The 26381-nt window shown below is 27.5% G+C and overlaps 1 protein-coding gene across 1 annotated transcript in view; it reads right to left on the bottom strand.

Annotated features, from left to right (window-relative positions):
• Positions 1-24840: 24840 nt before the first annotated feature.
• Positions 24841-26381, bottom strand: part of LOC129959358 (uncharacterized) — a 54742-nt gene continuing 53201 nt past the window's right edge. Inside the window, exon 7 of the mRNA XM_056072176.1 lies at positions 24841-25140. Coding sequence (XP_055928151.1) covers positions 24841-25140 — 300 coding nt within the window. The remainder of the gene's footprint in view (positions 25141-26381) is intronic.

Genomic DNA, 26381 nt, shown 5'->3' with positions numbered 1-26381 from the left:
TGTCATTAAAAGCTCATTTTGTATCTGTTCAGTTATTTCATTTACAATTTAGTAACAGTAAATAATATGGTTATATATGATATAATATATAACCATATATGGCATAATATGGTTCGCATATAAATTCTTCATTCTAATAATTTTGATGGTTTCCAAGACTCTTTATAGATGAAAAGCTTGGCTTCAAGTATTTAATTGCTTTTTTTAATATTTATTTTACTAATTTGATTGAATATTTACCAAGTATTTTATTTTCCCAAATATCATCAGAACAATTTTTAAAGGCAATAGTATTCTGAATACAACCTTCAGTTCAGCTTTCTTTCGTACATGTTCATCAATTATTTATCTTATCGTCTATAGGGAACAACACACAGTCAGACGGAAGTAAGATATAATTCATTGATAATATAATTAATACTCCTTAAAAAAATTTTATGGTAAAAACGTAAGAATAGATGCATAAACTTTCAGATTTAGGAAAATTTACCCATCAATATCGCATTATTTTTAGAAATAATTAATTGAGAGACATTTACTCGTATTTCTCAAAGTATTTCTTATATCGACTAGGGAGGTAAATTTGTTTCATTGAAAGTTCATGAATATATCTTGTGGATTCAAATGTATATCTTAATTAAAGGAATAGTGATTTTTATAAGAGAACACAGCTTTATAATGCACAAATTATCTTTCACCTTTTTCTATAAACTTATATATATATTGTTACGAATCTGTGATGCGGCGTTCCAGCATAGTCCGTTCCATAGGAGGTCCCAGAGCTTGGCGACAAACTTGGTGATCATTTGGTGACTTTGGCGCCAAAATAGATTATACCCGATACATCGAGAATTTTCCCGATCCGTCCAGCAGGAATTGAGTTACGCCTCGAACGTTCCTGATTGGTTGAGAGGCTTCTAGCCCCGCCTCCTGAGACCTATAAAAGGAAGCAGTCCTGCCTCTACCGAGTCGTCGTGAACCAGAGTAGTCAGAAGCGACAGAGAAGAGTAGTCGGGATCAACGGTGAAGAGTAGTCGGAATCGATGGTGGAGAACTGGTCCTCCAAGGATTAGCGGAGCAGCGACGGAGTGAAGCTAGTGCTGAACTAAGCTGTGCGCTACTGTCTGCAGTAGAGTCTTGTTGTGTGCTGCTGTTTGCACGTCTCGCGGCTGAAGATAATCGTCTTCTGTGCTGTATATAGTTATCGTCTTTGTGCTGTCATGTGTGTCTTCGCGTAAATAAACGTCGTTGTTTTATTTTCTACTGCCACCTGGTGATTGAGCGTTCTTCACACCATATAACTCCCACTATCCAAACGAACCTCGGCAAATTTCGTAACAATATATATATATATATATATATATATATATATATATATATATGAATTCTGATTTCTACAAGCATTGGATTGAAATATCACAAATTCAACTCTCGTGCGCATTCTTTTTCTTTTCTTAATCTCATTCGTTTCATTGAAATGAATCGCTATATTTATCGAAATTTAAGATAGTTAGGAAAGGAAATTATGATAGTCATGTGCTGTCTTGAAATGAAGGCAAATGATGAACGCATTTTTATAATCTTCATTTGCATTTTCATAAGTTAGATTCTGTCTTCATTTACATTTCTAAGATTCTTATTCCATTATACGAAGAAGATTCGAAATATTTCAAAATCATTCGTAATTTTCAAAGAACATAATAAAAAAAAAATTGCGATTTGTGTAGCACGATCATTATTTTTATTATTTCAAATGAGGTTTGAGGAAATAATGAAATTAATATATCCGGTATGCAATTGTCAGTCTTAATAAAATTATTTTCTGAATTTGTGTTTGTTGTTCGACTCAAAATCTCATTATTATAAATATTTCCCCATTTTCTTTTGTATTTGATTTTAATTTGAATGGAGTGCAGAATTTCTTAAGTAGAAATAGTTTTTAATGGCATGCAGTGAATTTAGAAATGCAACTTCTAGCAAGATGTGATCGTAAAAGTTGAACATTTCTTCCGTATTTCTAAGACTTGATTAAAATATGTTTAAAAATTAATAAGAAATATAACTTTTTTTCTATACTCATACATTGATTTCTCATATCCATTGTTTTTTATGCTCTACTACATTCCTATAAGAGCATACAAAAATCACGTTTCTGAGATATATTTTATAATAATTGTTTGAAACGTGAAATATATAATTTGAGAATATTTTAGCAGAAAATTTATACACAATAAAATATAATTTCAAATGCATTTAGTTGAAAACAATTTATCAGACCTCTATTTCAATTTAGTTAAAAAATTCTCTTCAAATTCGCAAATCATCTAGAATAATTGTAATCAACTGAAATTATATATTTATACAAGGCATTTCGTATGTAAGAACAGAAGTTGCATGAAAATGATCTAATACTGGCATTCATTGGCAGAATTCAAAACAGAAAAATCTATGCAGATTATCTATATGAATATATTCGATTTGTTGCATAAGTAAGCATTCGATTTGTTGCATGCATATAAAAAGATTAAAGTAAAGGATATATCTAAATTAAACTGTTAAATAGCAGAAATATTTTAACATATCAAATAATCAAAAAAATAAGCAATATGAAATTAAAACTTATTTCTGAATCAATCTAAATAATTTCGGAAACAAAACTGGAAAATTATTTCGGAATCAAACTAAAAAATTAAAAAGTAAAAAAAAATAGAAAAAGCATCATTGTATTTAGAGAGTGCAAATGCAGCTACTATTAAAACACAGATGAACCTAGACTAATTAGTAATAAAAACCAAGTTAACAGGAAAAAAATAGAATCAAAATTAAACCAAATAAAATAAGAATCCGGCTTGAAGACTTTCTCAGGGGTCACCCTCAGGCAGGGATTCAAAATAAGTAATTTTTTCTGTGAAGAGTATGCCCTAAGTCCAACAGCATTGACCCCTCGTGACCCGAAAATCCCTTGAAATTAAGGCCTAAGAGATACACCATCTTTTACAGAAATGAAACAAAACAAAAAATTATGAAAGAATACGACCACTAATTACGCAAAAAAAAAAAACAATAATATAAAAAAAACTATATAAGAACGCTCATAACCAATTTTTAAAACAAAAAGGAAAGCATATACCAGCAACAGGTAAAAATTTTATAAAAAGTGTCCCAATTTTGTTCATTTTGCTTCTACTTACGCTATTCAAGGTAATAAATAATTGGATGTTCTTAGCGCCATCTATTGAGTTAGTTAATATGCAACGGAAGTCTATTTTTATTTTAAGCAAAAGATTAATACCAAATCATCTCTTTTTCTTTTATTAAATATCACTCTTGCAGTAGTGTCTGTGAAATTCATTATTAGTTAAATTTTTAAAGAGATTATTTGTTGCTTCAATATAGGAAATTTTATTATTACAAATTCTTTTTATCCTGCTGAATTGTGAGAAAATTAAATTTTTGAAAATATTGGAGATTAGATTAGAATGGTAATCAAAAAATTTCGTTATTTTAAAGCTGAATTCATCCTATTTATCATATATACCAACTATTGTTTTATCATTAGCAATTTCGATTTTTAAATCCAGAAAGGTAGCTTCAAGTTAATTTTTATTTGTTTCTGTTAGAATTAAATCTTTGGGATAGCAATTAGTCACAATATTGGTATCATCTATCAAAAGTAAGTCATCAATATATCTCCAACCGTTTATGAAATTATATTTAATTATTTTTTTTCTCATAGTAATGTAGGAAAATATTGGCTAAAGCACTTGAGAAAGCTGTTCCCATTGGAATGCCCTTTACTTGTTTATAAAAATTAATTGCATTATAAACGTAATTTTCGGTAATATTAAAATTACATAATTCTAGCCAGTTAATTTTAGTAATAACATATTCATTTAAATATTCGTCATAAATAAAAGTACAGACATTTATTAATTTTTCATGAGGCAGATTGGTATATAAATTTTCTAAATCATAAATATTAAGTTTATTAATGTTGTTATCTTTAAGAAAATCCCAAACTTCTTTGTTGCTAATAATTATAAAGTTATCTTCATCTTTGATTTTGTCCAGGATAATTTTTAAGTATTTAAAGAAATGTTTACCCTTAAAGTAATTATAACTGCCAGTGCTACAAGTCACGAATCTGAATTTTAACGGTTTTATTATGAAATTTAAATGTTGGGAACAAATAAAGATAGTTTAGAGAACAAGTCTTAATTTTGGTATTTTTTTGCGAAAGCTAACATTCTTTTATTTAATTCCTTTTTTCCCGTGTTCTTTAAAATAAAAGTTGCATTAGAGTTATATTCATTAATTAATAGTTCTTTATAATAGTATTTACAAATTAAATAGAAATTATTTGCTGATTTATCTACTACTATAATAACAAATTTTTCTTTTAATTTTTTATTTCTTTTTTTAATGTTTTGCTAAATTAAATCCCTCGTTCTTTTGATCTGTCAATATCTGTATTCATTTTCGTTTTAATTTCCTCTAAAATTCTCACTTTCCATTCTCCGAAACCACACACAAACACAGACACACACACACACACACGCACGCGCTTTGCAGCAAAGTCTATCCATAAAATAAACGATGGTGTAGAAATTTCATTGCGTAAAATAGAAACATGCATTTATTAAGATGTCGAGAGAGTTTAAACCTTAACATAAGGGTGGCAAGAGTTTCTCTATTCATAATTTTTTTCTTTTTTTTTTCTTCCAAATACTGAATAAAGTCTTGAAAGAAATTACTGCTTCATTAATTAAGAAATAGGGTTTTGTTTCAGATTTAAAACTCTTTGAAATATTAATGCGTTTCAGAATCGTATTTCAGAAGAAGTTCATTTCCAATAAACCTTAAAAGAAAATGTTAATTTTTATTCTCTGCAGCGCCATAATACTTTATGAAGAATAAATAATGAATGTTCAATTAGAATATTTTAAAGAAAATGTATAGAAATCTACTCTTACATGTGTTTTAAAGAACAACATTCATATTCATTCTTTTTTTTTAATAATGCTTATCCCTTATTCGTTCTGAAACACTCAGAAATAATAATAATAAAAAAACATAAATGAATCTGTTTTTAAAGAAGTAGGGTTACAATTAGTCAATAACTAATTACATATAAGCGTTAACAGATTATTCATAATTACAACTGAAAAAAAAATTTATGAGCTTTTTGCACTATTTTGAATGCAATAAAGCAAGGTAAAAGGTAAAAAGGTACGGTACTGCATTATATATTTTTATTACTTGTAAACAACACTTAATAAATTTTCGCAAACATTTGACACTTTTGTTTTTGACATATTACGAAAGTTAAAAAGAAGTCGACGAAAATTTCGTTTAAGAATTCCTGATTTAAATATTTTAATGTTTTTAAGTTGACGTTTTTTCTGTGAATAGCGAAAAGAAAAAATTAGCGAAAAATGCTCTCTATAAGACAATTGGGCCTAGAGCTTTCAAATTTGTCTTGTAGTTACTCTTACACAGTAAATTTAAATAAAATGTATTGAAATTCTGATCCTTCGAAAATATTTCCTTTTCTATCTTTTTATTGATAATAATTTCTTTTTATTATAATAATCGAATCATAATGGTATTAATCCAACGGAAAACGGCTTAATAGAAAATGTTAAGCCTTTTACATTTATAAAATAGTTTTCAAAATAAAAACAAAACAGTTTTCGAAGTTATTTGAAAAATGTGATAGCTGATATATTTAAATATAAAATTTATTAAAAATAAATTCTCATTTCAATGAAGACGAGAGAATAAATCTTCTAAAGTAGAACATGATATGAATAAAGTAGAACATTTTATAAAGTAGAACATTTTATAAATTTAAATGCCGTTTCATTCAAATTTTTAATGTATTTTAAGTGATTTATTAATTGTCACATTGGTGAAAATAAGTTTAAAAAAAAAGAAATTTTATCAGAATCATATAATTTTATATGTAGTATCATTCTTACATTATTATGTTCAGGATAGTTTTAGTATATGTCAAATTTTTACACTTTTTCTAGCATATTTGTTCCGAAAAACCTAGCGTTTATTGAAAATCCTGCTGAAAATTTGTAGAAATACATCTATAGTAAAGTATCTGACAGCAAACATGCATTTGTGAGAACTGTCTTGGCAAATATGTCTTATCAATGTATATGATCAATTTTATATATTCCATCAATATTCATTCCCTTGTATAATGTATTGTTGAATAACTTACGGGGTAAAGGTGGTGGGATGGATTCAAAACATATTTGTGCAGGACAAGAGGTTCACCAGGTTGCATTACCGCAAATGATTTTCTTTGATAAAAGAATGTTAATTTATGTCATTGTCGAAAATTATAATGAAACTGGAAATCACGGTAGTAACGGAATGAACATGAGCTATTCAAACTAAATACTTCAAATTGAAGTTTATTCAAAGTAAATTTGAAAGCGGTTGAGCAGTCTATACAAAACTGGCCTCTGAGTTTTACCTTGAGTGTTACAAGATAAAGATTATATGAAATTTTCGAATTTAAATAAAACGCTATTATACTTAGAGGAAAAGTATATAACAGTCCTTTAAAATGAATTTATATTATAAAATCCTATAAACTGAGCTATAAAATGTAATGATAAATTAATGAAATCATGAATAAATAAATGGAGACTAAATAAATGATAATGAAAATTTGGAAAAAAGACTTTTTTATTCCGTCTGAGATAAATTTTTAAAATTCTATTTAAGTACGTGTTATATAGAAGAAATAAATGGTAAAAGCTTTATATATATATTTGCATTATTTTCTTAAACTTCAATTCTGTTCTGAATAAAAATCACGGCTATGAAAAAATGGCTTTAAATACTTTTTTATGAGTAGGAATGGGAGAAAAGAAACACAAATTGACCTTTAAAAGTTATTTCTACAATTTGAAATGATGCCATACTAACAGTTTCAAAATTTTTGTGAAAATTACATTTGAAAAAGAAAAAAATATCTTAACGTTTATAATAAAATGAAAACAGGCTTGAAAATTAAAACAAAAGGCTAAACACAAATTAAATTTTCCCTACTTTATTAAATTTAATTTCGGATTTATACCAGATTCTGTACGTGATTAATGTTCTGTATTCTATACATTAATCACTGTACTAATTCTGTATTTAGTACGTGATTAATGAATCACTTAAATAAACTGTAGATTATTGAACAATATATAAATTAATAGCATTTAAATATAAGGAAAATATTCTCATATAGGCACTTTATCTTCATCAAGATAAAATTCATTGAACTAGGAAACCATTAAAAAATTTTGTATAAAGAATCAGCTCAAAATTTTTGGATGAAAATTAGTAAAATCAATTTGGAAGGTTGCTTAGTTGATACAAACATGTTCTTGTTATCATTCCCAACAGCATTAATTTCGTTTACATCCTGTTTTGCCTTGATTTCTTTGAGGAATATGGCAAATATGAAACCATTTAATTTAGAACATTTGATTCATACATTTACACTTTCTGACAAACATAATTAAAAAACTGTTCCTATCTGTTAACTCTGATTTTTGAAAAAGATAGATTGTGTTGAAGCACTGAAAAGTGTTTACTTGCCAAAAGTGACTTTTGATTCAAAAACAAAACTATATTAAAAGTGACAAATCACTTTTGATTCAAAACAGGAAGAAAGATCTTAAGACAAAATCTTTAAAAAAAACTATATCTTAAAAAAACAAGCGCACAACCAATTATTTTTACAAAAGCGTTTTGCTTTATTTCATGGCAATATTTAGATGATTTAGGCCCTTAAATATAAAATAAATAACGGAAACTGCTGTGGGCAAAATACAGTTAATATCATTTCATTTCTCACTAATAATTGATTTGATCACTTTGAAATTTTCAAAAAAATTAGTGTAAAATCTCCTCCCCCCCCCTTTTTTTAACTTTCCTTTCAATTTCCTTTGAAAAAAATTCCTTTCAATTTTCAGCTCAAAATTGAAAGATCCTATTGTTGTAGGAACTCCCTTAAATGATATTTTCAAGTATTTATATAAAAGATTTTATTCCAAGAGTTTCGATATACAGCTTTAAACAGTTTAGCCAAAGAATGATCGAGGTATATACCCCTTTATAAAAGGACAACGACATTAATTGGTGAGGTGTTATAATTAAGATGTAAAATTTCACCTTTCAGTGTGAAATATATCTTAAAGTACGTCTTTAGAAAAAATAAAGTGTAGGAGGCACAGATTTAAAAATTAATATGCGTTCGAAAAAAATATTTATTTGCATTAAATATTACTTATATTATTTGACGAAAAAGTGTGAATGTGTAGCATTATTTCAGTGCGTTTTTATTTCTAGATGCTTTTCTTCGTTTTTATATAATGTTTTTTTTATGAAAAGACAACTTATAGCATAGTGCCTTTTGTAAAAATGTCGGAATAAAGATATGTAATAATCAATTTAATTATACAAAATTTTTAGCTCAAAAATTTAAGACCTATAATGGAAAATATTTTTTCCCTTTCCAAGATGTGATAGTTTTTCGAAAAACGAATTCGTGTCGCAGTTTAGTTTGGAACTACATATTGCTAATACGAAAAAAAAAAAAAAAAAAAAAAAAAGGAGGGGGAGAGAAAAGTGGGGGGAGGGAAGTAGTCAATCAGTAAGATAAGATAAGATAGCCAGATAGAATATAACCCTGTCTCCCCACTGGCATAATTGGAACCCCGCGGCTGGGAAGGAAGGGGAGTAAAAAATGCTCGTTGCTTTTTCGAACACTCTCTCTTGTGAAGCTGATATTTTTTGGAGTAATCTTTTAACGAATAGCCGCTAGGAGGCTTAAAGAACTGAATTCAATAATTTTTAAATTTCCTGTAATAAAATGACTTTTATCCACATCTATAAAATTTTCATACCTTTTTTTGTTACAGTTACAATCTGTTTTATTTATTTTATCTAAATTTTTGCTATAGTAATTATAATTACAAATTTGTTTCCTTAAAGTTGATATATAACTAAATGCTATTGAGACAGTTGCTTTATACGTTAAATGAAAAAATTTATTATCGTTATGCACAATTTTAGGTAATTTTAGTCTTTCGATGTTAATACCCAAAAATTTTATCACAGAATTCTTTGTTTAACTTAATTTTATTATTAATTAATAAATCGTTTTTTCCAATATTAAGATTACATTTAATTAGATCAATTGTTATACATTTTGTGTGCAAATTTTTAAACTTTAAATCATCGAATTTATTGTTTATAAACCATTTAATTTTATTATTTCTAATACCAAAAATATATTTCCTAATTTTGTGAATGTTTTCACTAATGTGTTCCAGATTACAATAATTCTGAAATTCCTCAAATATATTTTAAAAATTGTCCCCTTTACCTCTGTTAAATCTTTTACAATAGTTTTCTTTATTTAGAAAATCCTTAAAAATATTAAACTTGTAATAAATGTAGTTATTGTTTAAATCTCCGTAACCTTCCTCATTTAATTTACTATTAAGTTCATAAGAAAATAAAGTTATTAAATTACAAATATAAATATTTTCTAGGTCTAATCTTTTTTTAAGTCCTTAATATTGTCTTCTAGAATGTATATATTAATTTTATTAAAGTTATGGCTTTGAAAGTGTTCTAGTTCAAAGTCTGAAATCGTATTTTTTATAAAATTTTTAATATCAGATTTATGATTATTAATTCTTAAATTAAGTTCGGTGCAAGTGTGACCTATATAATTTAAATTATATTCTAAACAATTTATAAGATTATTCAGGTTTTTGTTTTAACAGAATATTTTCAAGTTTAAAATTTCATAATTGATTTTTTCTTTACCTGCTAATGGACAGGTCTTACACTTTTTGTTTCCACATATTCGATATTTTTTTAAAATATTTTTTTAAGATTTTTATAACATAACAATTGTGAAACTTGCTTAATGAGTGGTCGTATTCTTTTATAATTTTTTGTTTTGTTTCATTTCTGTAAAAAAATGGTGTATCTCTTAGGCCTTAATTTCAGGGGATTTTCAGGTCATGAGGGGTCAATACTTTTAGATTTAGGTCAGACTCCTCACAGAAAAGAAAATCCCTTAATTTGAATTTCTGTCTGAGAGTGACCCTTGAGAAAGTCTTTAGACCGGATTCGTATTTTATTTGGTTTAATTTTGATTCTATTTTTTTACTGTTAACTTGGTTTTTATTACTAATTAACATATCAAATAATGTACTGACCAAGTGAATTCAGTGTGACATATATCTAGAAAAAAATAGACCAGAGTTAATATTATCACAGGATATAATGCTTATAATATGACTATTAATAATCATAGCAATTCTTTACAAAATGTAAGCTATCAGTAAAATTAGTAACTACGCTCAAAAGATTTTGTTATAAACCAAACTAAAGATAAACTAAGAAAAAATATTTTATGCATCCATCAAAAGAAAATATGCTGGGTACATCTGATAAAATTTATGGCTGAAATGTCCAGTAATTTTAAAAATGAAGGGAATAATATAATTTTGTTGTTGGAATTATTTCATGCTTTTCATGAGCAGAAAGTTAATTTATTTATATAGAAATTCCTCATGATATCTACAAACTTGAGCATTAAATATCCGATTTTCATTTGTTATTGTCCTATGAAATTCCATTAAATGGAAATCTATCTTGAAATTAGTTGTTGAAATAAAGAGATTTTGATTTTAATTTACTTTCTTTCTACAAATGAGCATAAATGCATAAAAATCTTTTTTTACAATTTCCTTTTTTATATTTTGAATCTTAATTTAACTTTTTCTAAGCGGAAAAGAAAAAAGTTTAATTGGTTGTACATCCATGTTATTTAATTAAACATAAATAACAGATGATTTTGGTTAAAATATTTATTTTTTTTTGTCCACATTACAATACACATTACATAATATTTATCATGCATCTTGTACATCTTTCAAATAAAACGTTATGTTAAAAACAATATGTAAGTACATTTTTAATTGTCTGAAGGATAAACTTAGTTCACAAACACGAATTGATATATATTTCAAATTACCGTGTGCATGCTTCAAATGAAAACTTAAAAACAAGGTTTAAGTACACATTTATATATATTTATGAAACATTTATTTCACAAACACAAATCGATATATATTTGAAATCACCTTGTGCATTTTTAAAATGAAAACTTACGTTAAAGACAATATTTAAGGACATTTTTACACACATCATCATGAAGTATTTATTTAACGAAATGAAACAAATTTATTCAACAAAATGAAAATAATCTTTCAAATAAAAACTTACATTAAAGTTAATATTTATTTTTAAATACATCATCATGAAACATTTATTTCACAAACACAAATCGATATATATTTGAGATTACCTTGTGCATCCTTGAAATGAAAACTTACGTTAAAGACAATATATAAGGACATTTTTAAACACATCATCATGAAGTATTTATTTTACGAAATGAAACAAATTTATTTAACAAAATGAAAATAATCTTTCAAATAAAAACTTACATTAAAGTTAATATTTATTTTTAAATACATCATCATGAAACATTTATTTCACAAACACAAATCGATATATATTTGAGATTACCTTGTGCATCCTTGAAATGAAAACTTACGTTAAAGACAATATATAAAGACATTTTTAAACACATCATCATGAAGTATTTATTTTACCAAATGAAACAAATTTATTTAACAAAATGAAAATAACCTTTCAAATGAAAACTTACATTAAAGATAATATTTATTTTTAAACACATCATCGTGAAACATTTATTTCAAAAACACCAATCGATGCAATTTCGGATTACCTTGTGCATCTTTCAAATAAAAACTTGTGCTAAAAGCAATATCCAAGCACATTTTTAAACATATTTTCATAAAACATTTATTTCACAAACATCAATCGGTAGATATTTCAATTTACCTTGTACATTCTTGAAATGAAAACTTACATTAAAGACAATATTGAAGTATATTTTTAAACACATTTTCACGAAACATTTATTTCACAAACACCAATCGACTGAAATTTCGGATTACTTATGTATATTTTAAATGAAAACTTATGTTAAAAATAATATTTAAGTATTTTTTTTAAATATCTTCACGAAACATCTATTACACAAACACTACTTTATATAAATCACCATTTCAAACCAAGTTTGAAGATAATGTAAGAGATATTTCCATTTATAATCTTTAACGTATATGCCATTTATATGTATGTAAGAGATAACTTTTGAATATAGTTTATAAAAAAATGAAACCAGTAAAAATAATAAATTAAATATATTTCTGCGAATATCAAGGATGGTGTTAGAAATTTTCAAAATCTTAAGCAGATGGATGTTTTCCATTTGATCTAGGGCAGCAGTAAAATAAAATGCGAAATAAAAGCAATTTAAATAATTTATGTTGGCATAAAATTTGAATTAGAATGTTGTATAAGGTTCAAAAAAGAAAATTAGTTTTGTACTTTCCCAATTTTTTTATTTTTGTATTAACATGAAAAAGAAAGTATTTTTTAACCCTCTATAACAGTGATATAAGACACGGATAGTTGTTTTCCATGAAATCGTGAGCTTAGAAAAATTGGCAAGTATTAGTTATTTAAATTTTTTCAATTGTGAGTATAAGTTTATGGAAAATATATATTCTATTTATATAACTTCTCAAACATAAAATTTAAATTTTGGTATAAAATGTTTGGTTTCTGGCGATATATTTTTACTTGAATAATCTAGATATCTTTACTGCACTTCGCGATAAAAAAAGTTTTGAAATTTCTAGAAAAGTTTTTCCGCTTTACTTTTCAATCAAGAATAGAGAAAAATATACTTAAATATTTAGCTTTCGTTGTTTACAAAGTTACTAAAGTCCGATCATATTAGATTAAAGAGGCGACATAAAATATTACGATCATAATACTTAAAATTTGTATTTCATTTAGAAATATCGTTTTTCTAATTTTCTGAATTTCGCTCCAGTGATCAAACAAAAGTTTATGATAAACAGACATGAGAAAAACTTTGTTTGTAACAATCATTATCATTATTTACTTAATAAGAGTTTATAATTATTGTTTACATAAGTTCCATTTGCGTTAATTCGTGACATTTTGAATATTTTTATAGTAAAAAAGAAGCTTTAAAAAAACGTTTAGAGCACTTTAAGTATATTAAAATTATAAAAAAGAAATCCAAATGAGAACCAATTACAAATTTTTAAAGGAAAGAATCTTTTAAAAATTTGTAAAGAAATCAACTGAAATGTGTACTTTCAATCAAAAATAAGTACGAAGTCAAAATGAAATAAAATTTAAATAATTCCATTTATATAAGTAAACATTCGCATTACATTTTACATATTCATTATCCAAGTTATCACTTTTCATCGAATTAAAATAATTGATGATTTGAATTCGAATCAATCAAATGAGAAAGAATTCATCAAATGAGAAATTCAGGATTTTCTGTGTCCAAAATTAATTCTTTTGCTGATATCTTATCATTTAATTTCCTATCAAAGTAAATCTTTACAATCAAAATCCATATTAAACTTAAGGAACTGAGTCTAAGTAAAACCAATGGAATAACGGTTAGAAAAAGCAGTATTTATGTTCTTTTATTGCGAGCATGTGTCAAAGACAGAACCTCTAAAGAGCCTGTAATGATAAATTCTCTACAACAGTAGCAAAGACAAATATTAATTTTACTCTTATAGAAGTTTTTCTACTTCCTATTTCATTCAATTGATTCAACCTTCTAAAGAGTCGCTCTTATCTTTCCATGTAACGTCGGATTCCTTGGATAATTAAAAATAAATTTGAACTTGACCAATTACATTGATAGCATTTTCTTTAAATCGTGTAAGTAAATAGTAAAGTAGAATTCTTGGTTCTAATCCATTGCACAGTTGGAAAGAAATCTGTCGACAGATGTGAGAGAAAGGAAAATATTTGCTTTTAAGACTATTTAGTCGAGATATATATAACGCCTGATAAGAAACGATTTCCTTTAATTGTCTGATTTGTTATAATTTAGAAGAATTTGCAGTAGAAATGTAGCATGGAATTTGCAGATAAATAATATGAAATGAGATAAAATGAAAAATTATGTTAAAAGGCCAATGAAATAAAAATGAAAATTACAAAAATAATAAAAAGACTGATAGTGTTAATTACTCTGATATATATATATACACACACAGGGTGGTAAAAAAAACTTCCTCTATGTATGAAACCCTAGCGGCCTATCCGCTCAACCAATCTAACCAAAATTTCAGACATGGTAGTTTAAAGATATACGCTGGAGATTGTGATGATTCTAAACAACGCAGAACTCACGGTTACGGTTACAGTGAGAGAATTTTGAAATTTTCGAATGGTAACACCCACTTTTTCCTTGCGCAAATTGATCAGCGTATTGAAAACCACAAACGGCGTTGGAACGATTAGCGTGTGACGAAAATTGCCGCCGTAAAGCATATGCGAAGAAGAGCATTATAAAGGACTAATGACAACACAGAGAGGAAAGAGAAAAAAAGTTTTTATTGGAATGGAAAGCTATAATTACAGGTTTTCAACGTGTTCAACTTAGCAGGCGACAACGCATTGCATTAGGGAGATTGTGGACAACAATGCCGAACGTAACATGAAAGGAGGAATCTGCATAACTTCACGTGTTATCGCATCTTGCAATTCTGACACAGTTGCAGAATTCCGTTATTTCCCTAATGACATTCGTCCAACGAAATGTCATTAGGGACATTGTATGGGTGCAAGATGGGGCTCCTCCACACGTCGCCCAATGTGTTCTACCAGTGCTGCAACAACAATTTGGGGATAGAGTCATATCTAGTAACTTTGCAGTTTCGTGGCCACCGCGATCCAACGACTCACTCCTATGGATTTCTGGTTCTGGGGTTATCTGATATCTAAGGTATACACGCCTGGTCCACGAGATGTGTCAGAATTGCAAGATGCCATAACACGTGAAGTTATGCAGATTCTTCCTTTCATGTTACGTTCGGCATTGTTGTCCACAATCTCCCGATCGCCTGCGAAAATGAACATGTTGAAAACCTGTAATTATAGCTTTCCGTTCCAATAAAAACTTTTTTTCTCTTTCCTCTCTGTGTTGTCATTAGTCCTTTATAACGCTCTTCTTTGCATATGCTTTACGGCGGCAATTTTCGTCACACGCTAATCGTCCCAACGCCATTTGTGGTTATTCAATACGCTGATCAATTTGCGCAAGGAAAAAGTGGGTGTTGCCATTCGAAAATTTCAAAATTCTCTCACAGTAACCGTAACCGTGAGTTCTGCGTTGTTTAGAATCATCACAATCTCCAGCGATTACCTTCAACCAACCGTGTCTGAAATTTTGCCTCGATTGGTTGAGCGGATAGGCCGCTAGGGTTTCATATATAGGGGAAGTTTTTTTTTTTTGACCACCCTGTATATATATATATATATATATATATATATATATATAAAATTATTCTCTTGTTATATGTATGAACAGTGAAAGGCAGCTGCAAATACATCGCTATAAACTAAATCTCTATCCATAAATGCAAACATCTGTTTAAATCGGCTATATTACGTATGTATAGATATCTTCCTTGACAGATGTCAGGCTTAACCCTTTTATGCTATATTAAAATATAGCACACTGCATATAATGCCTATCTTTCTTCTTATTCTCATTTAATATAAAGTTTATTTAAATATATGATAAATATAATTTTGTTAATGTTAATTTAGAATAGCATAGAGATTTAAATTCGAAAAAATGATTGAATTATGTAACAATTTTCTTTTTTAGTTAATTTTTAAATTCAGCTAAAGGAAGATACACAGAGTAAATATAAACTTGTTGATGTATCTTTAAATCTATGTATTTGGAAAATAGTAATTTTTATATATCTTTACTGATCTTTTTTTAAAATTTCAAACAATGGTAAAATTTCATGATTTATTATTTGATGCATTTTTTACATATGCGTATCCTTTCAATACATTTATAGAGCAGAAAGAGAGATCTTTTAAAAAATCCTTTCCTCACAACATAGTATAGGCGTTTACTTAATTCAATCTCAAGTAAATATGGCTATGATACTTCGACATTGTTTTTCTTTTTGATAAATTATAATTCAATAAAGAGCTCTACCAATCACTGAAATTACTTTCTCTTATTTTCTGATTTATCAATAGAGATTCTGCCTTACCATATATAACCGCACATGCATTTATTGAAATATTTGATATTTTCTGGAAATGTTTGATTTTTAAATGTGTGCTTTTATCCCGCAGCGCGTTTTCCATATCAGTTTCCTCAAATGTATTACATTGGTCTCCTTTTCATTCTTTTGTTTCCAATAAGTGGGTTGCAGATTTGATGACCATATAATCATTTCGCTAGAGCTTTTTGGGGAATTTTCTATGATATCTTAATGACGATACGTTCTTTCGAACATAGGTGATGGTATTATATAAAACATATGTATTACCAAAGGATCATGTAATATTTTATAATGCGGGTGTTAAGAAAAAAAATTAACAATTAATTTTAATACTAATCTAAACAATAAAAATTAATTCCAAATAATGACATTTCAATGTATTTGCTAATAGGATATATTTATTCAAATTTATTACCTTATTGTTTTCAAAAGATACGTTAAAACAAATTAAGCCAGTTAAAATGCGTTAACTAAATTTAGTTAAATTAAAAAATAAAATAAAAATTTAAAAGTAATTTTAATTGTATTTAATTAAATTTATACGTAATAATTAAAAATTTATGATAATTAAATTTATGCGTATACGCCAGTGAATGAAAATTCTAAAAAAAAAAAAAAAGAGCTTTTCTCCAAATGTTTGTAACTGCTTACTATAAATTAATATAATTTTGCTTATTTGAAAATACTTATTGTGCATTTGTAATAAAAAAAAAAATCTAAAAGCTATTTTGATTTTTTTTTACAATGGAGCAAAACTTTACCAACATAATTAAAGATATTATTAGATATAAATCTGATATTTTAATTCTTCCTTGAATTTTTATTTTTAGTTCAGGAACTAACACATTGTACCTAATTTTAATAATGGAACCGCTCTTTCAGGTAAAGATTACTTTCAAACATTGTTACAACATGTTAAAAATTATTTATTTTTAGAAACGTAAATTATACACTAAATTTAAACTTTCTTACATTTTTGAAAATGTTTTAAAATCAATATAAGAAAGCGCATCTAATTTGATTTTAATAATATGAAAGCTGCTTTACTGACTTACTTGTTTTGTTTGATCATTCTGGAGCTTAATTTGAAAAGTTTTGAAAATTTCTTTTTTTTTTTAATTGGAGCAAGCTCATTTACGCAATAAGAATAATTTTTTAAACAGTAAAATTCAACTCAGTTATATCTAATTTGTCTTTTCAAATATTACGTCACAAAAATAAATAAATAAGATGAATATGTAAGCTGTTGAAAACTGTTGTTTCAACTAAAAAATCATTCATTTTCATCATTACTTCTAGTTATTAGTAAACTGAAATCATGTCTGTATGCTATCTGTCAGTGTTAAACTGTTTCATTAACATGACGTTTGAATGATTATTTAGCGTCAAAGAAAATTGAAAAGAAATATTTGCATTACGTTAGGATTACTTTTACTTTTAAATATGTATTGAAAAAACAATAAAAATCCTTATTATAGTTTCCTGTCAAGCAAAAACCTTCAATCATTTTTAACTCATTTTCAATCAATAAAAATATTGTTGCAATACCCATTGCAGATAAGTTTTAAAATTGATTTAATTACTTTTTCTTTGACTACTTATAATATGTTGACTGATATCGCAAAAATTATTTTGTTCCTTAAAAAGATCACATTTGGTTCAGTTCTTACATTTCCTTAATAGGAAAACACATTGCACAATAAAATTATGCAATATAGAAGCAATCATATTTTTAACTTACTATATATACAATTTAGTGTGCACCACATACACAAATAACATGTTCATTGAAGAACTTTATAGATTATGTTGATAATATTTATACATTTTTCATAACGTTATAACGAATTAGATTATAAGCTTGATAAACTTATATATCGAACAGATGTTATATATAGAACATCGAGAATAAATATCTTCACATTCACAAAGAGAGTGATAAAAGTGTTTAAAAGAGATATCGATAGCCAAGTTTTACATCAACTTCGTACACAACATCCATTTCTTTTATTTATGTTTCTCTTTTCGAGAATCAGTGAGATAATCAATCAATATTTGTAAAACGCAAAACACTTCCACAAAAGCATTAATACTTATTAAGTTGAAAGTCCTTGACAAGAAGTGGAACTGAAAGTAAATAATCTCTGACACATCCTCTTAGAATAGTATGGCATTCAAAATATACAAATAAAAAAGAGCATGCTTTGTTAAGAGTCAAGGGGAAACAACTAGATGTTTAATTTAACCATATTCTTCTTGCGAAAAAATATTTACCTAATCCAACCTTAGTGCATTTGCTATACTGTTACGATGACCTAGAAGTAAGGTATCGACCTCCTGGTCTAAGAGCACCAGTAAAGATCAGTCGTATATGTGACCTGGTACACGTTTAATCTGATGTCGTGGGCTAGATCTTATCTTATTAGTGTGATGCCGAAGTTTGGCAAGAGGTTGTCATTCTCGTCATCTGACTAAGGTTCAAAATTATAAGAACCGTTTTAAGATGGGTTCGTTAAGTTTCCACGAGCAAGTGCAGGAGCCTAATTTGCAGTGTTAAACAAATTTCAGCAAGATGCAACTGTAAATAACTTAAAAGCGAGGATATCCTTTTAGTTTTCACTAGTATTATTCACTCATTAAGTAAAACAATAACCATGCTAAAAATGTAAATAATGTCCAAAGCTTAAGTTTGATTTAAAACTTTTTCTTGTTCTAGTAATAATCCAAAATATGTCTTTTTTACCGAATTAAAGAAAATATAAGAAAATTGAACATTATTTATTAAATGAAATCGATTTAAATTTAATAGAGGCTTACTTTTATGGGGGCATTGGACTCCATTAGCCATTTTTGTGAATTATTCACTTAGAGTTTTGAAATTTTTCATGCATATATTTTAAAATATAAATACGTCAAATTTCTTTTAAATAACTTTTTAAAACGAAATATTATTTTTTTTAAAGTAAAAGATATATGTATTTTATAAAAATTCAAAATATTTCAGGCGATTCAGTTATTTTTTTTATTATTATTTTTTCCTTTTTACCCAATATAAATTTATTTGGAATAGAACTGTGTATAATTTTGTGATTCCAATTAAATGATAACTTTTTAAAAATATTTTTATGCCCGCTTACTGAATTTTCAAAAGAATTTTATTTTTTCGGAACTAAATTGATTTTCAATTCTCTAAAAAAACTCGAAATATAATATGTATACCTATATTCTTTTGAGGTTTAACCGAAATCTTTATTATCATTTCTATTAAATTTCTTCAAAAATTAATAGACCTGGAGAATTTCATTTACATCTAATTACTATACCATTTTGATGAAAGTAATTGAAATGTGCATTTTTTTCTCCAGGCATTTGAAAATTCATTTTATTGAACAATATATCTTATAGCACTATTTTAGTTAAATATAAACTTATATTTTTGTGAAGAAACGATAAAATAAAATTTCATGTTTCTGTCTATTTTTGCTTATTTCAAACTCCACTATCCCCTTAATTTCAGATCGCTTAAAAATTCTCACAAAAACATTATATTCAGAACCATTTTACAAAATTATTATTTTTTTAAGGGGTGAATATGATAATTTGCCTTGTCAGAGAAATGTGATAATTATATTAATCTCTTTATTTAAGAATAATGATAAATAAATAACAAAAAGTTAGGGCTATGCAATTTGTCTTTTTCAAATATTCACTTTCGCTATATGTATATAAACTTTTTTGGAAAATTCTTAGGAACATGATTTTTATTAGAAGTTTGTGCGAAATATTGCTAACGGAAAGAAATTGAAATATCTTTTCTAATGGTGACAATAAGTGACATAAAGGTAGATATAAATAATACTTATGCTTTAAGTTTAATCTAAAACATTTTTTTTTCTGTTTTGGTGACCATAAAAATTAAATCTTTCTTTTTAAAATTAAATAAAGTATGGTTTAGAAAATAATAAGGAAAATGGAGCTATATTAACTAAATTAAATAGATATAATTTTAATCGATTCCTATTGCTAATTTCGGATCATTGAAAAAAATTCCTACAAAAACATTATGTTCAGAACTATCTTACAATAATATTAATTTTTAAATATGATATATTAGCAAAGTATGATATTTTGCTCTGTCAGAGAAAAGTAATTACTATATTAATCTCGTAATTTAAGAATACTGATAAATAAATAATAATAAAGTTAGTCATTTTATGAAATCAGTTTCCAAATATCCACTTTCGCTTTATATATATATAATATAAACATTTTAGGAATACTCTTAAGAATTAAACATCACTTTTATACGAAATATTGCAAATGGAATTAAATAAAAATATGTTTTCCGATTGTGACATTATATGATATAAAGATAAACATATTCTGGCACACAAAAATAATAAAAATTATTTAGAATATGAAATTTTTAATTGATTTAAAATCGTAGCAAAACAACAATTGTGTTACTCTTGTTTATAGATAGTTTAAATTCCTAATCATAGAAATAGGATAATCATTCTTGATGTTGCAGGATTACTGCCAACCAAAATAAAAAGGGGTGCTGTGTGCATAGAAATAACATGTTATTATCAAGAGTTGAATTGATGATAGAGAATTTATCAACACGATTTATTGAAGAAATACTAATTGATTTCGAAATAGCTCAAGAAATTTCAAAAATTATTATTCTGATACATTAAAGATTAATCTTTAAAATGCGATTTCTCCAGTTAGATTATAATTCATCATGAATTCAATTCAAAATATAAATACCCGAAAGCAGCATTAGTTTTTGATTTCATGAAAACAAAACGCAAAATAAAATAAATTCAAATAAATAATAATTGATAGAAAGCACTTTTTGGGTAATGTTTGTTTAAACATATTAACTTTTGGTAATATAAATTTCAGGTTCCGTGGCCAATTTCTCTGAGTGCAAGCTTTCTATTTTAAAATAGCTTTAATTTTTATAGACTATATCCCTCTTTCTAATTTTAGGTTTCTCTCTCTTTTCATGTTCTTTTCAATTATTTATCAATTTAGGCTGATTTGAACATTTATACCAGTTATAATCTGAATATTATTTGATCAAAAAAAATTAAGGATATACAGTATACCCTATAAATAACAAACATTTTGATTCTGGAATTTTTTGATAGTTCTTACGTTTAATAAGCTTTACTTGCTGTCAGTTTCAAAATTTGACACGTGAGGGACTTGGTTAATTTCGTTTTCCTTTTGAAGCATTTTTCCATTCTGAAAGCTGATTAGTTCAAAATATTTTTTGAATAAATCAATTCCTTAGTTGAAATAGTAATCATCTTTTTCCACTCAAATTGTTCATATTTAGTTATGAATCTGCGTTCTTTGAATCTTCATTATTTCCTAATATTCATAAAAAGAAATTTTTCAATGCAAATATTAGTTTTTAAGTTTTTTTTTTACTTTTTAATTAAAAACATTGTACTTAAATATTTTGCTGGTTTTTATTCACTCTTCTGTTAAGAAGTAACTACGACTGAATCCCGATACCAGTTCCTGCATATGGGTTTGAAGACTAGTGAAAATTAATTTTGGAAATCAGCCTTCTTCAGATACTTAAGTCAGACGCCAGAATACAAGAGTTTTGATTACAGATTTTGCAGATAAAAATGAAATTATTCTCTTGTATCGAACTATATTATTGTGAGCATTGGAAATAAATGAGCTAGGTACGGTTCATTCTTGTATTCGAAAACCCTCCGCATTTTTGCATATGCCTCAAAAGGCGTTTATTTCGTCAAAAAAGGGGTGAGAGAAAAAAATGAAAAAAGGAAAGGTTTGCATTTAGCAATAGAATAAAATCAGTTTATTGGCGGAGTTAGAAAGTGTAATAACTGTTTGTTTTTCTGCGTACAACCACTTAAAGAAATACAATCATCGAAAAGTGCTTATCTCCAGATCCTGAAATGAATATATAGTCGCACAATAAAAAAAGATCAAACTAACTAAATTGGGCCGATTTAAAACTGAGAGGAAATTAAAATATATTATTTATACAGCTATATACATACATATATATATATATATATATATATATATATATATACACAGGGTGGTCAAAAAGAAACTTCCCCTATATATGAAACCCTAGCGGCCTATCCGCTCAACCAATCGAACCAAAATTTCAGAAATGGTTGTTTGAAGGTATGTGCTGGAGATTGTGATGATTCTAAACAACGCAGAGCACGGTTACGGTTATAGTGAGAGAATTTCGAAATTTTCGAATGGCAACACCCACTTTTTCCTTCCGCAAATTTATCAGCGTATTGAAAAACCACAAATGGCGTTGGAACGATTAGCGTGTGACGAAAATTGCTGCCGTAAAGCATTTGCAAAGAGCATTATAAAGGACTAATGACAACATAGAGAGGAAAGAGAAAAAAAGTTTTTATTGGAATGGAAAGTTATAATTACAGGTTTTCAACATGTTCATCTTCGCAGGCGACAACGTATTGCATTCGGGAGATTGTGGACAACAATGCCGAACGTATGATGAAAGGAGGAATCTGCATAACTTCACGTGTTATGGCATCTTGCAATTCTGACACATCTCGTGGACCAGGTGTGTACACCTTAGATTTCAGATAACCCCAGAACCAGAAATCCATAGGAGTGAGTCGTTGGATCGCGGTGGCCACGAAACTGCAAAGTTACTAGAGATGACTATCGCCAAAGTGTTGTTGCAGCACTGGTCGAACACATTGGGCGACGTGTGGAGGAGCCCCATCTTACATCCATACAATGTCCCTAATCACATTTCGTTGCTGCAATTCAAGAATAACGGAATTCTGCAACTGTGTCAGAATTGCAAGATGCCATAACACGTGAAGTTATGCAGATTCCTCCTTTCATGTTACGTTCGGCATTGTTGTCCACAATCTCCCGAATGCAATACGTGTTCCCCTGCGAAGGTGAACACGTTGAAAACCTGTAATTATAACTTTCCATTACAATAAAAATCTTTTTTTCTCTTTCCTCTCTATGTTGTCATTAGTCCTTTATAATGCTCTTTGCAAACGCTTTTCGGCGGCAATTTTTGTCACAAGCTAATCGTTCCAACGCCATTTGTGGTTTTTCAATACGCTGATCAATTTGCGGAAGGAAAAAGTGGGCGTTGCCATTCGAAAATTTCGAAATTCTCTCACTGTAACCGTAGCCGTGAGCTCTGCGTTGTTTAGAATCATCACAATCTCCAGAGCATACCTTCAAACAACCATGTCTGAAATTTTGGTTCGTTTCGTTGAGCGGATAGGCCGCTAGGGTTTCATATATAGGGGAAGTTTTTTTGGACCACCCTGTATATATATACATTTATTATTATCATTATTTTTATCATTTTGTGTTTAAAACTATTATGAAAATATTGAGTTTATATTAAGCAGAATAGTCTGTCTGCCGTAGCTGATGCTTTTCATATTTTGAATAATAAAAAATATAATCTATCATGTTAAATTGAAACAATGTTTATATACGTTCTTAAAGTTGAGAAATAATGTATTAAAAGTTAGATATCTACAAGCATTATTAGTTTTTGTTTTATGCGTTTGCAAACTTTCATTTTTCTCAGACTTTTGTTGTTAAAAGTGTTTTCTATTCCATAAGTTATTTTCTTTACAATAGAGAGCCTTAAAATTGTTCGTAAAAGCTTTCATGTATATGTACTTTTAGAACTGATATGGACTTAAGTCTGAGAATTTTAGTTATTTTTTTTTAAATTTCAGAGTTAATAAATGATTTTAGAATTGTCATGTTTTTTCCAGATTTAGCTATAAAAATAATTCTGAAAATTCAACAAAGAATCAGATCTTCGATTCCATAATAATTTTTTCCAATAATCCATTCAGTATTTAAAAAGTATTAAACATTAAGCATTTTATAAAAGTTTAAAATATTTCAGAAATTTCAATTTTGTTTAGATTTTAAATTATTGGTGTTTCTAAACGACATTTTGTCAGGATCAATTTAATAATATAATGTAGTTAATTATATTATTAAAATCTAATGTGATATAATGCAATTATTTACATTATGTTAGTAATCAATAATTAATTACTTTTAATATTACTTTCCCAATTGTTTTAATAGGGTACTTTTCTTGCTCGTAGGAAAATAATTTCAGGAATATGATCTAGATATTCTTTGAAGTTCCGAGATCAGTAGGACCACACATCTTGATTTAAATATTTTCCTGCATATGAGCAGGTTTCATTTTCTGACTTAAAAGATGTTTTAATCTTAGCAGAATTATAGGTTAAAATCCTTAAATGTCTCCTTCAATATAGCGTTTTACTTTGGAAGGATCTTAATCAAACGTTTTACAGTGGTTGGTGTCAGAAAGGTGGAATTCGAGGTTATTATTTCGCGAAAAAAAAGCAGAAATAACTGTTCTCATATGGGAGGTTTAAGCATTTGATTATTAAGTTAATTTAGTATTTTAAATCTTGTCAAGGACTGAAAGGAAATGAAAAGAAATATTAAAAACTCTTTTCCCCTCCTCTTTTTCGGCTTAAATTTCACTGACTTGATTCTCAGCAAGACCATTGGATGGCTTCTTTGCAGTGGGTGATGCGATGAATGAGGTGACACATAGCTCTTTAGGTGTAGTTGGTGTTCCCGAGTTTAACTCCTCTGATATGGTAGTCAGCTCACAGTGCATGAACTTAGGGGTAGTTGAGGGCCCAGCACCGAGTTTATCCAAGGTCATGCTCGGAGGTGCATTGCTCGAGTTGACATCATCAGTGAAAGAAGCAGTTGTGGTTACCAGGGGTCTCTGTGGTCGCTCAGCTGCAGCTTCTGGGTCACGTGGCTGAAACAATAAAATTATCAGTAAGAGATTTAATTCATGATTATATAATATTGGTTGATATACTCGACGTTGTGTAATATTTTAAAGTAAATATATATATATATATATATATATATATATATATATATATATAAAATATTATAATAAGCAAAACCGTCTCAAATGTTTCTTTTGAGTTTCAAATTAAAATATCAATTGAATCATGCTATTTTTAAAATCTGATGTATCTAATTTTCACCAAAAGTTATAAATATCCGCTTTAAACTTAAAGTTTTAAATTTAAAAAAGGTTTTAATGAATGCTTTGAAATAGTTAAATAATTAAAAATTTCTCAATCATCCCCTCGCGATGTTTCCGCATTTTTCTCATAACTTGACTCTACTGCTGTCATCAAACATCTGCTTCATATGCTCGCTAAAATTTTACTTCGTTTGAGCTTGAGTGATTGACTTATGCTAACTTTTAATCAAAGTTCAATTATTACTTTAAATTCAGTAAAAAATTTACAAAAAGTTAAGTATTAAAAGAGAAATTTTGAAAAATTTGTAATAGAATAATTGTTCAGTCTCACCGTTGCTCAGTAAAGAAGTACCTATATATTTCCTTGATTCAGAATCGTCTGTGCCATTTTTTTAGCAAAAGTATTTCTTCGCTTGCCTTCGTTTGAGCTTGAGTGATTGACTTATTCTAATTATCAAACAAAGTTAGACTAACACATTAAATTAAATAAAAATGTTACTAACAGTTAAGTATTAAAATAAAAGAGAATTTTTAAAAAAAATATTGGTAGAATAATTCAATGTCGCGCCGCTACTTAGAAAAGAAGTTAATATATATTTCCTTGATTTAGAATCGTCAGTGTCCATTAAAATAAATAATAATAACTTTTGAAGCAAAATTAGCATAGCAATTAAATTAATATCGTTGAGAAAGCAAATTTTGAGTTTTAAGGTATTGTAAAAGTAGTTTTTGTGAAATTATTTCCGCTAATGTTACCGTGGGAAAGGTAAAATTATGGATTAATTAAATATTCAATCAATTTACGTAATTTGAAAAGTCATCAGTAATCTTTTTCTCTTCTCTTAAATAACAGGTAAGCAAATTTTGATTGAATTAGTTCAAGAATTTTAGGAATATATATGAAACATTCATTAATATAAAGATATATACATAGCCAAGACTTTTGTTTATATTAAGTTAATATATCAATTTTCTTGGTTAAGGTTACATACATTAAAATC

The sequence above is a fragment of the Argiope bruennichi genome, chromosome X1, assembly GCF_947563725.1.
Source record: "Argiope bruennichi chromosome X1, qqArgBrue1.1, whole genome shotgun sequence".
NCBI classification, from domain to species: Eukaryota; Metazoa; Arthropoda; class Arachnida; order Araneae; family Araneidae; genus Argiope; species Argiope bruennichi.
Note: the sequence above shows the minus strand (reverse complement) of the source record. Positions and strands in the feature narration are given on the sequence as shown.